The sequence below is a fragment of the Salvelinus alpinus genome, chromosome 5 (assembly GCF_045679555.1).
Source record: "Salvelinus alpinus chromosome 5, SLU_Salpinus.1, whole genome shotgun sequence".
Classification (NCBI taxonomy): Eukaryota; Metazoa; Chordata; class Actinopteri; order Salmoniformes; family Salmonidae; genus Salvelinus; species Salvelinus alpinus.
The window spans coordinates 17993380-18009608 of NC_092090.1; the positions used below are offsets into that span (position 1 = coordinate 17993380).

At 44.7% G+C, this 16229-nt stretch overlaps 1 protein-coding gene across 3 annotated transcripts in view; it reads left to right on the top strand.

Annotated features, from left to right (window-relative positions):
- The window catches only part of kiaa1549lb (KIAA1549-like b), a 159116-nt gene that overhangs the window by 73047 nt on the left and 69840 nt on the right, over positions 1-16229 (top strand). For all 3 annotated transcript variants that reach the window (XM_071399932.1, XM_071399933.1, XM_071399934.1), the window contains exons 5-7: positions 10270-10489; positions 12445-12578; positions 13610-13778. In XM_071399932.1, the coding sequence (XP_071256033.1) occupies positions 10270-10489; positions 12445-12578; positions 13610-13778 (523 nt within the window). The remainder of the gene's footprint in view (positions 1-10269; positions 10490-12444; positions 12579-13609; positions 13779-16229) is intronic.

Below are 16229 nucleotides of genomic sequence, written 5' to 3' on the forward strand. Positions count from 1 at the left end.
GGACAGGTTTCTCAATTTATTTCTTAGATTTTTGCATTCGTCATCAAACCATTTGTCATTGTTGTTCATTTTCTTCGGTTTTCTATTTGAGATTTTTAGGTTTGATAGGGAAGCTGAGAGGTCAAATATACTGTTAAGATTTTCTACTGCCAAGTTTACACCTTCACTATTGCAGTGGAACGTTTTACCCAGGAAGTTGTCTAAAAGGGATTGAATTTGCTGTTGTCTAATTGTTTTTTGGTAGATTTCCAAACTGCATTCCTTCCATCTATAGCATTTCTTAATGTTACTCAGTTCCTTTGGCTTCCTTTGGCTCTCTCTCTCTCTCTTTCTCTTTCTCTGTCACTCTCTCTCTTTCTCTGTCTCTCTCTCTCCCTCTCTCTCTCTCTCTCTCTCTCTCTCTCTCTGTCTCTCTCTCTCTGTCTCTCTCAAGTTTCAAGTTTAATGTCACTTGCACAAGTGTAGTGAAATGCCTTTCTTCCAAACCCAACCTGTACTGTAGCACTAAAACTAACATAAGCTAGAACAAACACAGACAATAAATACAAATAAGAAATAAGAAGAACAGGAGAAAGTACGACGCTATAAACAGGGTCAGTTCCAGTAGCATATTTACAATGTGCAGGGATACTGGGGTGATAGAGGTAGATATGTATAGGGGTAAGGTGACTATATACAGGGTCAGTTCCATACCATATTTACAATGTGCAGGAATACTGGAGTGATAGAGGTAGATATGTATAGGGGTAAGGTGACTATATACAGGGTCAGTTCCATACCATATTTACAATGTGCAGGGATACTGGAGTGATATAGGTAGATATGTATAGGGGTAAGGTGACAGGGATACTGGGGTGATATAGGTAGATATGTATAGGGGTAAGGTGACAGGGATACTGGAGTGATAGAGGTAGATATGTATAGGGGTAAGGTGACAGGGATACTGGAGTGATATAGGTAGATATGTATAGGGGTAAGGTGACAGGGATACTGGGGTGATATAGGTAGATATGTATAGGGGTAAGGTGACAGGGATACTGGAGTGATATAGGTAGATATGTATAGGGGTAAGGTGACAGGGATACTGGAGTGATATAGGTAGATATGTATAGGGGTAAGGTGACAGGGATACTGGAGTGATATAGGTAGATATGTATAGGGGTAAGGTGACAGGGATACTGGAGTGATATAGGTAGATATGTATAGGGGTAAGGTGACAGGGATACTGGAGTGATATAGGTAGATATGTATAGGGGTAAGGTGACAGGGATACTGGGGTGATATAGGTAGATATGTATAGGGGTAAGGTGACAGGGATACTGGAGTGATATAGGTAGATATGTATAGGGGTAAGGTGACAGGGATACTGGGGTGATATAGGTAGATATGTATAGGGGTAAGGTGACAGGGATACTGGAGTGATATAGGTAGATATGTATAGGGGTAAGGTGACAGGGATACTGGGGTGATATAGGTAGATATGTATAGGGGTAAGGTGACAGGGATACTGGAGTGATATAGGTAGATATGTATAGGGGTAAGGTGACAGGGATACTGGGGTGATATAGGTAGATATGTATAGGGGTAAGGTGACAGGGATACTGGAGTGATAGAGGTAGATATGTATAGGGGTAAGGTGACAGGGATACTGGAGTGATATAGGTAGATATGTATAGGGGTAAGGTGACAGGGATACTGGGGTGATATAGGTAGATATGTATAGGGGTAAGGTGACAGGGATACTGGAGTGATAGAGGTAGATATGTATAGGGGTAAGGTGACAGGGATACTGGAGTGATAGAGGTAGATATGTATAGGGGTAAGGTGACAGGGATACTGGAGTGATGGAGGTAGATATGTATAGGGGTAAGGTGACAGGGATACTGGAGTGATATAGGTAGATATGTATAGGGGTAAGGTGACAGGGATACTGGAGTGATATAGGTAGATATGTATAGGGGTAAGGTGACAGGGATACTGGAGTGATATAGGTAGATATGTATAGGGGTAAGGTGACAGGGATACTGGAGTGATATAGGTAGATATGTATAGGGGTAAGGTGACAGGGATACTGGAGTGATATAGGTAGATATGTATAGGGGTAAGGTGACAGGGATACTGGAGTGATATAGGTAGATATGTATAGGGGTAAGGTGACAGGGATACTGGAGTGATATAGGTAGATATGTATAGGGGTAAGGTGACAGGGATACTGGAGTGATATAGGTAGATATGTATAGGGGTAAGGTGACAGGGATACTGGAGTGATATAGGTAGATATGTATAGGGGTAAGGTGACAGGGATACTGGAGTGATATAGGTAGATATGTATAGGGGTAAGGTGACAGGGATACTGGAGTGATATAGGTAGATATGTATAGGGGTAAGGTGACAGGGATACTGGAGTGATAGAGGTAGATATGTATAGGGGTAAGGTGACAGGGATACTGGAGTGATAGAGGTAGATATGTATAGGGGTAAGGTGACAGGGATACTGGAGTGATATAGGTAGATATGTATAGGGGTAAGGTGACAGGGATACTGGAGTGATATAGGTAGATATGTATAGGGGTAAGGTGACAGGGATACTGGAGTGATATAGGTAGATATGTATAGGGGTAAGGTGACAGGGATACTGGAGTGATATAGGTAGATATGTATAGGGGTAAGGTGACAGGGATACTGGAGTGATATAGGTAGATATGTATAGGGGTAAGGTGACAGGGATACTGGAGTGATATAGGTAGATATGTATAGGGGTAAGGTGACAGGGATACTGGAGTGATAGAGGTAGATATGTATAGGGGTAAGGTGACAGGGATACTGGAGTGATAGAGGTAGATATGTATAGGGGTAAGGTGACAGGGATACTGGAGTGATATAGGTAGATATGTATAGGGGTAAGGTGACAGGGATACTGGAGTGATAGAGGTAGATATGTATAGGGGTAAGGTGACAGGGATACTGGAGTGATAGAGGTAGATATGTATAGGGGTAAGGTGACAGGGATACTGGGGTGATATAGGTAGATATGTATAGGGGTAAGGTGACAGGGATACTGGAGTGATAGAGGTAGATATGTATAGGGGTAAGGTGACAGGGATACTGGAGTGATAGAGGTAGATATGTATAGGGGTAAGGTGACAGGGATACTGGAGTGATAGAGCTACAGTGCCTTCAGAAAGTATTCATACCCCTTGACTTATTCCACATTTAGTTTTGTTACAGCCTGAATTAAAAATAGATTGAACAAATTCACCCATCTACACACAATACCGCATAATGACAAAGTAAAAACATGTTTTTAGACATTTTTGCAAATGTATTGAAAATGAAATACAGGAATATATCATTTACAAAGGTTTTCACACCCCTGAGTCAATACATGTTAGAATCACCTTTACCAGTGATTACAGCTGTGAGTCTTTCTGGGTGAGTCTCTAAGAGCTTTTGCACACCTGTATTGTACAATATTAGCCCTTTTTTTAATTCTTCATGCTCTGTCAAGTTGGTTGTTGATCATTGCTGGACAGCCATTTTCGTGTCTTGCCATAGATTTCCATGCCGATTTAAGTCAAAACTGTAACTAGGCCACTCAGGAGCATTCAATGTCGTCTTGGTAAGCAACTCCAGTGTATTTTTGTCCTTGCGTTTTAGGTTATTGTCCTGCTGAAAGGTGAATTTGTCTCCTAGTGTCTGTTGGAAAGCAGATTGAACCAGGTTTTACTCTAGGATCTTGTCTGTGCTTAGCTCTATTACGTTTATTTTTGTCCTAAAAAACTCCCTAGTCCTTGCCCTTGACAAGCATACCCATAACATGATGCAGCCACCACTATGCTTAAAAATATGAAGAGTGATACTCAGTGATGTGTTTTGTTGGATTTGCCCCAAACATAACGCTTTGTATTCAGGACATGAAGTTAATTTCTTTGCAAAAAAAAATTTCAGTATTACTTTAGTGCCTTGTTACAAACAGGATGCATCTTATGGAATATTTGTATTCTGTACAGGTTTCCTTCTTTTCACTCTGTTATTTAGGTTAGTATTGTGGAATAACTACAACGTTGTTGATCCATACTCAGTTTCTCCGATCACAGCCATTAAACTCTGTAACTGTTTTAAAGTCCCCATTGGCCTCATGGTGAAATCCCTGAGCGGTTTCCTTCCTCTCCGGCAACTGAGTTAGGAAGGACGCCTGTATATTTGTAGTAACTGGGTGTGTTAATACACCATCCGAAGTGTAATTAATAACTTCACCAAGCTAAAAGGGATATTCAATGTCTGCTTCTTTTCTCTTTTTTTTTTACCAATCTACCAATAGGGGCCCTTCTTTGCAAGGCATTGGAAAACATCTCTGGTCTTTGTGGTTGAATCTGTGTTTGAAATTCACTGTTCAACTGAGGGACCTTACAGATAATTATGTGTGGGATACAGAGATGAGGTTGTCATTCAAAATCGTGTTAAAACACTATTATTGCACACAGAGTGACTTATTATGTGACTTGATAAGCACATTTTTACTGCTGAACTTATTTAGGCTTGCCATAACAAATGAGTTGAATACTGACAAGACATTTCAGCTTTTTATTTTTTATTATTTGTAACAATTTCTAAAAAACACAATTCCACTTTGACATTATGGGGTATTGCGTGCAGCCCAATGACACAAATTCTACATTTAATCCATTTTAAATTCAGGCTGTAACACAACAAAATGTGTAAAAAGTATATGGATGTGAATACTATCTCAGACACTGTTGATAATGTACAGGGGTAAGGGGACTAGGCATTAGCATATAAACTCAGCAAAAAAAAGAAACGTCCCTTTTTCAGCACCCTGTCTTTCAAAGATAATTCGTAAAAATCCAAATAACTTCACAGATCTTCATTGTAATGGGTTTAAACACTGTTTCCCATGCTTGTTCAATGAACCATAAACAATCAATGAACATGCACCTATGGAACGGTCGTTAAGACACTAACAGCTTACAGATGGTAGGCAACTAATGTCACTGTTATGAAAACTTAGGACACTAAATAGGCCTTTCTACTGACTCTGAAAAACACCAAAAGAAAGATGCCCAGGGTCCCTGCTCATCTGCGTGAACAAGGAGGCATGGAGGCATGAGGACTGCAGATGTGGCCAGGGCAATAAATTGCAAGGTCCGTACTGTGAGACGCCTAAGACAGCGCTATAGGGAGACAGGACGGACAGCTGATCGTCCTCGCAGTGGCAGACCACGTGTAACAACACCTGCACAGGATCGGTACATCCGAACATCACACCTGCGGGACAGGAACAGGATGGCAACAACAACTGCCCGAGTTACACCAGGAACGCACAATCCCTCCATCAGTGCTCAGAGAGGCTGAGAGAGGCTGACTGAGGGCTTGTAGTCCTGTTGAAAGGCAGGTCCTCACCAGACATCACCGGCAACAATGTCGCCTATGGGCACAAACCCATCGTTGCTGGACCAGACAGGACTGGCAAAAAGTGCTCTTAACTGACGAGTCGCAGTTTTGTCTCACCAAGGGTGATGGTCGAATTCGCGTTTATCGTTGAAGGAATGAGCGTTACACCAAGGCCTGTACTCTGGAGCGGGATCGATTTGGAGGTGGAGGGTCCGTCATGGTCTGGGGCAGTGTGTCACAGCATCATCGGACTGAGCTTGTTGTCATTGCAGGCAATCTCAATGCTGTGTGTTATAGGGAAGACATCCTCCTCTCTCATGTGGTACCCTTCCTGCAGGCTCATCCTGACATGACCCTCCAGCATTACAATGCCCCCAGCCATACTGCTCGTTCTGTGCGTGATTTCCTGCAAGACTGCAATGTCAGTGTTCTGCCATGGCCAGCGAAGAGCCCGGATCTCAATCCCATTGAGCACGTCGGCGACCTGTTAGATCGGAGGGTGAGGGCTACGGCCATTCCCCCCAGAAATGTCTGGGAACTTGCCAGGTGCCTTGGTGGAAGAGTAGGGTAACATCTTACAGCAAGAACTGGCAAATCTGGTGCAGTCCATGAGGAGGAGATGCAATGCAGTACTCAATGCAGCTGGTGGCCACACCAGAGACTGACTGTTACTTTTGTTCAGGGACACATTATTTCATTTCTGTTAGTCACATGTCTGTGGAACTTGTTCAGTTTATGTCTCAGTTGTTGACTCTTGTTATGATCATACAAATATTTACACGTTAAGTTTTCTGAAAATAAATGCAGTTGACAGTGAGGACGTTTCTTTTTTTGCTGAGTTTATGACAGAGTAGCAGCAGCGTAATGATGATTGTATGTGTGTTTTCTAGTATCAGTCCTGTGATTGTGCATAGAGACAGGGAAAAAATACAAGTCAAGTCCAAGGGTCAACTCAGATAGTCCGTGTAGCCACTCTGTTAGCTATTTAACAGCCTTATGGCTTGGGGATAGGAGCTGTTCAGGAGCCTCTCGGTGTCAGACTTGATGCACCGGTACCGCTTGCTGTGCGGAGAGAACAGTCTGTGGCTTGGGTGGCTGGAGTCTACCGATTTTCCGGGCCTTCTTTTCACACCGCCTTTTATACAGTCGTTGCCAAAAGTTTTGAGAATTACATAAATATTCATTTTCACAAAGTCTGCTGCATCAGTTTGTATGATGGCAATTTGCATATACTCCAGAATGTTATGAGTGATCAGATGAATTGCAATTAATTGCAAAGTCCCTCTTTGCCATACAAATGAACTGAATCCCCCAAAAACATTTCCACTGTATTTCAGCCCTGTATTTCAGACACTGAAGCAGCAAACTTTGTGAAAATTAATATTTGTGTCATTCTCAAAACTTTTGGCCACGACTGTAGAGGTTAGGCTAGGAAAAACTCCCTAGAAAGGCCAGAACCTAGGAAGAAACCTAGAGAGGAACCAGGCTATGAGGGGTGGCCAGTCCTCTTCTGGCTGTGCCGGGAGGAAATTATAACAGAACATAGCCAAGATGTTCAAATGTTCATAGATGATAATAATAAGTGGTTGTAGAGAGTGCAACAGGTCAGCACCTCAGGAGTAAATGTCAGTTGGCTTTTCATAGCCGATCATTCATAGTATCTCTACCGCTCCTGCTGTCTCTAGAGAGTTGAAAACAGCAGGTCTGGGACAGGTAGCACGTCCGGTGAACAGGTCAGGGTTCCATAGCTGCAGGCAGAACAGTTGGTGCAGTTGTAGAACTTTTTTAGGATTTGAGGGCCCATGCCAAACCTTTTGTTTTTCCTGAGGGGGAAGAGGTGCTGTGCTGCTTTCTTCACGGCTGTGCCTACAGGGAGGGGGTCAGTAACCTGGCAGTGAGTGAACCATTTAGGTCCTTAGTGATTTGGACACCGAGGAACTTTAGACCCACTTTACTGCAGCCCCGTCGATGTGGATGGGGGCGTCCTCACACCCCTGTTTCCTGTAGTCCACCATCAGCTCCTTGGTCTGAGCCGGTGATCAGGCCTACTACCGTCGGTGTCGTGAGCAAACTTGATGATTGTGTTGGAGTCGTGCTTGGCCACGCAGTCGTGGGTGAACAGGGAGTACAGGAGGGGACTAAGCACACACCCCTGTGGGACCCCCGTGTTGAGGGTCAGTGTGGCGGAGGTGATTTTGCCTACCCTCACCAACTGGGGTTGGCCTGTCAGGAAGTCCAGGCTCTCTCTCTCTCTCTCTCTCCTCTGTTCTTTCTCACTCTCTCTATATCTCTTTTTCTCTCTCTTTCTCTACTTCTGTCTCTCTCTTGCGCCGTAGCACTTTCCAGCTAGCACATAACGTTCTGAGAACCATATGTTTCTTAAAGCTTGGTGAGAGCGTGGTTGTCCTGTGGTTATTTTGCATAGAAATAGAACCATTATGTTTCTGAGGTGGGAATTTCAGTACTTCAGCATAACGTTTCCTCATGGTTCTATTTCAAGTAATGTTCTCAGAATGTGCAGAGAACATTAAGAAACATTGTTCTTCTGGGGGAATTTCAGTACTTCGGCATAACATTTTCTGCAGGTTTCCTCATGGTTCTATTTAAAGTCATGTTCTCACAACATTAAGAAAACGTTCCATAAAAAACGAAAAGAAAACATTAACGTTTAAAGAATGTTATTTTAAAACATATACATTCTGTTCTCATTCTATCCTCTATCTTGTTAAGTGTGTTGGCTGTGCCCACTAATTGGCCACACCTGATCTTAATGAGTGCTTGTTTCCTTTGAAATGGGGTCTGTTTAAATAGACTGAAATGAACTACTTTGTATGAGTAAAGAACATAGCGTCATAGCTCCATTCTAGGGTGGTGCAGTGGGCTAATTCCATACTTAGAGAACAGAAGATCATAGGTTCAAATCTCACTGATGCGGTGCCATAAAAATACATGTGCTTGCATGATTAATGCCTGAGCAAATGCATTTCCATGTCTCCTATATATGCTTATAGTTCTAAACAGTCTTATTGAAACATGTCCTCAGAGCATTATTTAATTACCTTCAAATAAACTATAATTTCTGTTCTCAGAACGTTGATAACACCTCCCAGGAAAACTTTCAGTGAACCATAGTAAGATGTTCCGAGAACCTCCCTACAACCTTAAAATGTATGTTTCCACAACTTCCAAGGAACCAAATGTGCTAGCTGGGTTGTCACTAGTCTAAATATGAGTAAATGTTTCTTTTACAGTCATCCAGTAGTCAGTCCCAGGGGAAAATGTTTTGTTTTTAATTACAGAGCAGAGATGGTTACTAGGAACGATATAGAGGCGGAAGGCCGGAAAGAACGATGAGGAGCAGCAGACTAAATGACTTTCATTTGGCAAGACCGGAGGAAAGCTATTGTAACAAAGTGAAAGCTTTTGGCTATTAAATGAAATATTTTCATTGAGGTGAAAAGAGTGGAATGCTGAACTGACTGAAGCCTGAAGTCCTTCAAGATAACCCATTGATGGTCTTTCACATCGGCCAGATAGACTTAGGAGGGTGCGTTACCACTCAGCCACTTTTGCTGAAACCCAGTCTTTGAATAACGTCTGGGCTGGTGTAGTGATGGTGAATGGGTCCGTTCATAACAAGGCTTGATTGTGAGGGGAATACTGTCGACTCATGGTAATATCAAGACTGTATGGGCTCTCAGTGTAGTAACCAAGGGGCCTGTCTGTCATCAAAGGATGAGGGATTTGATCTGTTTCACTTCTCTCACACAAACTCTCTCTCTACCTCTCTCTACCTCTCTCTCTCTCTCTCTCTCTCTCTCTCTCTACCTATCTCTCTCTCTCTCGCTCTCTCTCTCTCTGTCACAGAAACAGACACACCTCCCACACACAGCTCTCTGTCCTCTGTGTAATGTACAACTCTCTCTCCTCTGTGTAATTTACAACTCTCTGACCTCTGTGTAATGTACAACTCTCTGTCCTCTGTGTAATTTACAACTCTCTGTCCTCTGTGTAATTTACAACTCTCTGTCCTCTGTGTAATGTACAACTCTCTGTCCTCTGTGTAATGTACAACTCTGTCCTCTGTGTAATGTACAACTCTCTGTCCTCTGTGTAATTTACAACTCTCTGTCCTCTGTGTAATTTACAACTCTCTGACCTCTGTGTAATGTACAACTCTCTGTCCTCTGTGTAATGTACAACTCTCTGTCCTCTGTGTAATTTACAACTCTCTGTCCTCTGTGTAATATACAACTCTCTGTCCTCTGTGTAATGTACAACTCTCTGTCCTCTGTGTAATTTACAACTCTCTGTCCTCTGTGTAATTTACAACTCTCTGTCCTCTGTGTAATTTACAACTCTCTGTCCTCTGTGTAGTGTACAACTCTCTGTCCTCTGTGTAATGTACAACTCTCTGTCCTCTGTGTAATTTACAACTCTCTGTCCTCTGTGTAATTTACAACTCTCTGTCCTCTGTGTAATGTACAGCTCTCTGTCCTCTGTGTAATATACAACTCTCTGTCCTCTGTGTAATGTACAGCTCTCTCTCCTCTGTGTAATTTACAACTCTCTGTCCTCTGTGTAATGTACAACTCTCTGTCCTCTGTGTAATTTACAACTCTCTGTCCTCTGTGTAATGTACAGCTCTCACACTCTCTTTTCGCTTCCTTTTCTCATTCCGTCTCCCGTTCACATGTTCTCTCTTTCTATTAGACTCTCTTGTTCTCCCTCTCTCTTCATCCTTCTGTTTCACAAGCAGTCAAAACATCCACTCCTACAACTCTACAACCAGCCAGTTGATGAGATGATCGATCATGCTTATTGATCCTATAACAGATCCCTGTTTCTCTCTCCCAGGTGGAGACTGTGTTTGGCTCTCCCAACGTGACAGTGGGCTACCACGTGATTGGAGCAGACATGGTGTACCCGCCCTCTGTGGTGGTCGAGGCGCTTCACTCCTACGGCCGGGATAGGCTGATGGGTGACGTGCGACAGTTTGTCCCCATGGTAACGGCACTGCCCAACACAGCCGCACCATGGAAACCCAGCCCAGCTATCAGCCTCCAGCTCAAAACAGGTCTGATGGTTTTCACTTATACAAGACACGTTATTAAGGAGGCTGCAGGACATTATTCTGCTCTGTGTCCATATACAAGACATGTTATTAAGGAGGCTGCAGGACATTAGTCTGCACTGTGTTCATATACAAGACATGTTATTAAGGAGGCTGCAGGACATTAGTCTGCTCTGTGTTCATATACAAGACATGATATTAAGGAGGCTGCAGGACATTAGTATGCTCTGTGTCCATATACAAGACATGTTATTAAGGAGGCTGCAGGACATTAGTCTGCTCTGTGTCCATATACAAGACATGTTATTAAGGAGGCTGCAGGACATTAGTCTGCTCTGTGTCCATATACAAGACATGTTATTAAGGAGGCTGCAGGACATTAGTCTGCTCTGTGTCCATATACAAGACATGTATTAAGGAGGCTGCAGGACATTAGTCTGCTCTGTGTCCATATACAAGACATGTTATTAAGGAGGCTGCAGGACATTAGTATACTCTGTGTCCATATACCAGACATGTTATTAAGGAGGCTGCAGGACATTAGTCTGCTCTGTGTCCATATACAAGACATGTTATTAAGGAGGCTGCAGGACATTAGTCTGCTCTGTGTCCATATACAAGACATGTTATTAAGGAGGCTGCAGGACATTAGTCTGCTCTGTGTTCATATACAAGACATGTTATTAAGGAGGCTGCAGGACATTAGTCTGCACTGTGTTCATATACAAGACATGTTATTAAGGAGGCTGCAGGACATTAGTCTGCTCTGTGTTCATATACCAGACATGTTATTAAGGAGGCTGCAGGACATTAGTCTGCTCTGTGTCCATATACAAGACATGTTATTAAGGAGGCTGCAGGACATTAGTCTGCTCTGTGTTCATATACCAGACATGTTATTAAGGAGGCTGCAGGACATTAGTCTGCTCTGTGTCCATATACCAGACATGTTATTAAGGAGGCTGCAGGACATTAGTCTGCTCTGTGTCCATATACAAGACATGTTATTAAGGAGGCTGCAGGACATTAGTCTGCACTGTGTTCATATACAAGACATGTTATTAAGGAGGCTGCAGGACATTAGTCTGCTCTGTGTCCATATACAAGACATGTTATTAAGGAGGCTGCAGGACATTAGTCTGCTCTGTGTCCATATACAAGACATGTTATTAAGGAGGCTGCAGGACATTAGTCTGCTCTGTGTCCATATACCAGACATGTTATTAAGGAGGCTGCAGGACATTAGTCTGCTCTGTGTCCATATACAAGACATGTTATTAAGGAGGCTGCAGGACATTAGTCTGCTCTGTGTCCATATACAAGACATGTTATTAAGGAGGCTGCAGGACATTAGTCTGCTCTGTGTCCATATACAAGACATGATATTAAGGAGGCTGCAGGACATTAGTCTGCTCTGTGTCCATATACAAGACATGTTATTAAGGAGGCTGCAGGACATTAGTCTGCTCTGTGTCCATATACAAGACATGTTATTAAGGAGGCTGCAGGACATTAGTCTGCTCTGTGTCCATATACAAGACATGTTATTAAGGAGGCTGCAGGACATTAGTATGCTCTGTGTCCATATACAAGACATGTTATTAAGGAGGCTGCAGGACATTAGTATGCTCTGTGTCCATATACAAGACATGTTATTAAGGAGGCTGCAGGACATTAGTCTGCTCTGTGTCCATATACAAGACATGTTATTAAGGAGGCTGCAGGACATTAGTCTGCTCTGTGTCCATATACAAGACATGATATTAAGGAGGCTGCAGGACATTAGTCTGCTCTGTGTCCATATACCAGACATGTTATTAAGGAGGCTGCAGGACATTAGTCTGCTCTGTGTCCATATACAAGCTCATTTTGATGGGGTTGAGTATTGAACTACAGTTACTCTGCCCTGATGTTCTCCATGTTCTATGATCTCAATGGGTGTTCTCTGTGTGTTCCAGTTCTGCGCTTCGTAGGTCCAGGAGATGACCCGCGTTCCTGTCGGTTCTCGCAGATGATGGAACAGAGGCTGGAGAACGTGTTCTCTGAGGCCCAGGCCAAAGTGCTGGACGTCCACACCAGACTCTCTGTCCAGGTACAGATATTATAGTACAATGGCCTCCTCCTCACTCAGTAACCCTGTGACCTCTGGAGGGGGTGACTTCATGTGTCCGTGGTCCTCTGTAGCTCAGTTGGTAGAGCATGGTGCTTGCAACTCCAGGATAGTGGGTTCGATTCCTGGATAGTGTGTTCGAACTGGCAACATACAGTCAGAAAACACAGGTATAAATACCCAGGGGAAGATGGGGAAGATGGGTGACACCTGGAGGGGGGTGGAGACAAGCAGAAGGACAGGTGAAAACAGATCAGGGAGGGACAGTTTGGACATTTTACGTCTAACTATTTCAAATTGAACGAACAGTTGATGTTCATACCAGACTTGTGTTGTGGCTTATTTTAGATCTTATGACATTAAACTTCAGTACAAACAAATCCAAAGAGTCTAAATATGGGTCATCCGATTGGTCATTTTGATGATGTGTGGCACAGTTTGTATGGATTAAATCTCAAAGCATTTTGCTCCTACCATTTTCCCAGTCACAGCTCTGCAGTTGAAGAGGTTTGGCACTAGCAAAGCAAAACGCAAGCTGTGTATAATTGGAGCATAATTATCATTTCCTAAGTGCATTGTTCATGTGCCATTGTAAATAGAAGCTGTTCTCTGATCTGAACTGATGTGTTTCGGGAGACAGTGTTTGTGTTGTTTTAATGAGCTTCCTAGCTGCCGTGTTAACATGTCCACTATATTATGTATGTATGTCAAGGTTTAGTTTTTAGTTTTTGTGTAGTTGACGTTATAAACACTTTCACAGTGGCGAATGGCTTGCCAGTTTCACTCTTGACAGCCATTTTAATATCTTTATGGATTTAAGCATATTTTTGTTATGCTAATTATGCCAATACATTTGATACCTCCTCTGTAATTTATTACACATTAAAGTAGATTGATCTAAATTGAAATTATGTTGTGCAACTTTGTCTCTATGCCCCCCCTCCCCCCTCTCTCTCCTCTCTCTCTTTCTCTCTCTCTTTCTCTCTCCCTCTCTCCATCTCCCTGTCCTCTAGATGCTGAGTGTGTCTCAGTCAGTGGGTTCTCCTGCTGTGTCTCTGGTCTACATGGTGAGGAACGGGACCGCCCCTCTCAACGGCACCGCCGCCTCTAACCTCCTGGGTCAGCTGACCGCCGAGATGGTCGGCTACTTCCTGTTCTACCCACCGCTGGTCATTGCTGAACGTAAGTGCCCTAGTGCCTCCTCGATGCCCTCCTAACACATCCTCATGATCCACTTCAAGTGTCCCCAGAAACAGATCTAGAATCAGGTAAACCCCCCTAATCCTAACCTTTACCTTTATTGGGGTTCAAATGCAAAACTGACCTGAGATCAGAGTCTACGTGCCAACTTCATACTACTCCCTAGACACCCCTGTGGGTTTCATATAGCCTGCATGACACACTTCTGTCTGGGTATTTATAGCAGTGAGTAGCATGGGTCTCTTCAGAAGAAGGACTAAGGTACTGGAAGGACTTAACATGGACGAGTGACGTTCCACAGCCGTTTGAGTAATTGGATGTTTGTGACTGTTGCTCGGCCATGTTCGTGACTGTTGCCCTCTACAACGATGCATTTAAAAAAAATGATTGAGTCTAAGGTACAGCTAGCCTCCTCCTCCTCTGTAAGCTCTGGATGCTAAGGTACAGCTAACCCCCTGCCTCCTCATCCTCCTCTGTAAGCTCTGGATGCTAAGGTACAGCTAACCCCCTGCCTCCTCCTCCTCTGTAAGCTCTGGATGCTAAGGTACAGCTAACCCCCTGCCTCCTCATCCTCCTCTGTAAGCTCTGGATGCTAAGGTACAGCTAACCCCCTGCCTCCTCCTCCTCCTCTGTAAGCTCTGGATGCTAAGGTACAGCTAACCCCCTGCCTCCTCATCCTCCTCTGTAAGCTCTGGATGCTAAGGTACAGCTAACCCCCTGCCTCCTCATCCTCCTCTGTAAGCTCTGGATGCTAAGGTACAGCTAACCCCCTCCCTCCTCATCCTCTGTAAGCTCTGGATGCTAAGGTACAGCTAACCCCCTGCCTCCTCCTCCTCCTCTGTAAGCTCTGGATGCTAAGGTACAGCTAACCCCCTGCCTCCTCATCCTCCTCTGTAAGCTCTGGATGCTAAGGTACAGCTAACCCCCTGCCTCCTCATCCTCCTCTGTAAGCTCTGGATGCTAAGGTACAGCTAACCCCCTGCCTCCTCCTCCTCCTCTGTAAGCTCTGGATGCTAAGGTACAGCTAACCCCCTGCCTCCTCCTCCTCTGTAAGCTCTGGATGCTAAGGTACAGCTAACCCCCTGCCTCCTCATCCTCCTCTGTAAGCTCTGGATGCTAAGGTACAGCTAGCCCCCTGCCTCCTCACCCTCCTCTGTAAGCTCTGGATGCTAAGGTACAGCTAACCCCCTGCCTCCCCCTCCTCCTCTGTAAGCTCTGGATGCTAAGGTACAGCTAACCCCCTGCCTCCTCCTCCTCCTCTGTAAGCTCTGGATGCTAAGGTACAGCTAACCCCCTGCCTCCTCCTCCTCTGTAAGCTCTGGATGCTAAGGTACAGCTAACCCCCTGCCTCCTCCTCCTCCTCTGTAAGCTCTGGATGCTAAGGTATAGCTAACCCCCTGCCTCCTCCTCCTCCTCTGTAAGCTCTGGATGCTAAGGTACAGCTAACCCCCTGCCTCCTCATCCTCCTCTGTAAGCTCTGGATGCTAAGGTACAGCTAACCCCCTGCCTCCTCCTCCTCCTCTGTAAGCTCTGGATGCTAAGGTACAGCTAACCCCCTGCCTCCTCATCCTCCTCTGTAAGCTCTGGATGCTAAGGTACAGCTAACCCCCTGCCTCCTCATCCTCCTCTGTAAGCTCTGGATGCTAAGGTACAGCTAACCCCCTGCCTCCTCATCCTCCTCTGTAAGCTCTGGATGCTAAGGTACAGCTAACCCCCTGCCTCATCCTCCTCTGTAAGCTCTGGATGCTAAGGTACAGCTAACCCCCTGCCTCCTCATCCTCCTCTATAAGTTCTGGATGCTAAGGTACAGCTAACCCCCTGCCTCCTCCTCCTCCTCTGTAAGCTCTGGATGCTAAGGTACAGCTAACCCCCTGCCTCCTCCTCCTCCTCTGTAAGCTCTGGATGCTAAGGTACAGCTAACCCCCTGCCTCCTCCTCCTCCTCTGTAAGCTCTGGATGCTAAGGTACAGCTAACCCCCTGCCTCCCCCTCCTCCTCTGTAAGCTCTAGATGCTAAGGTACAGCTAACCCCCTGCCTCCCCCTCCTCCTCTGTAAGCTCTGGATGCTAAGGTACAGCTAACCCCCTGCCTCCTCATCCTCCTCTGTAAGCTCTGGATGCTAAGGTACAGCTAACCCCCTGCCTCCTCATCCTCCTCTGTAAGCTCTGGATGCTAAGGTACAGCTAACCCCCTGCCTCCTCCTCCTCTGTAAGCTCTGGATGCTAAGGTACAGCTAACCCCCTGCCTCCTCCTCCTCTGTAAGCTCTGGATGCTAAGGTACAGCTAACTCCCTGCCTCCTCATCCTCCTCTGTAAGCTCTGGATGCTAAGGTACAGCTAACCCCCTGCCTCCTCCTCCTCTGTAAGCTCTGGATGCTAAGGTACAGCTAACCCCCTGCCTCCTCATCCTCCTCTGTAAGCTCTGGATGCTAATGT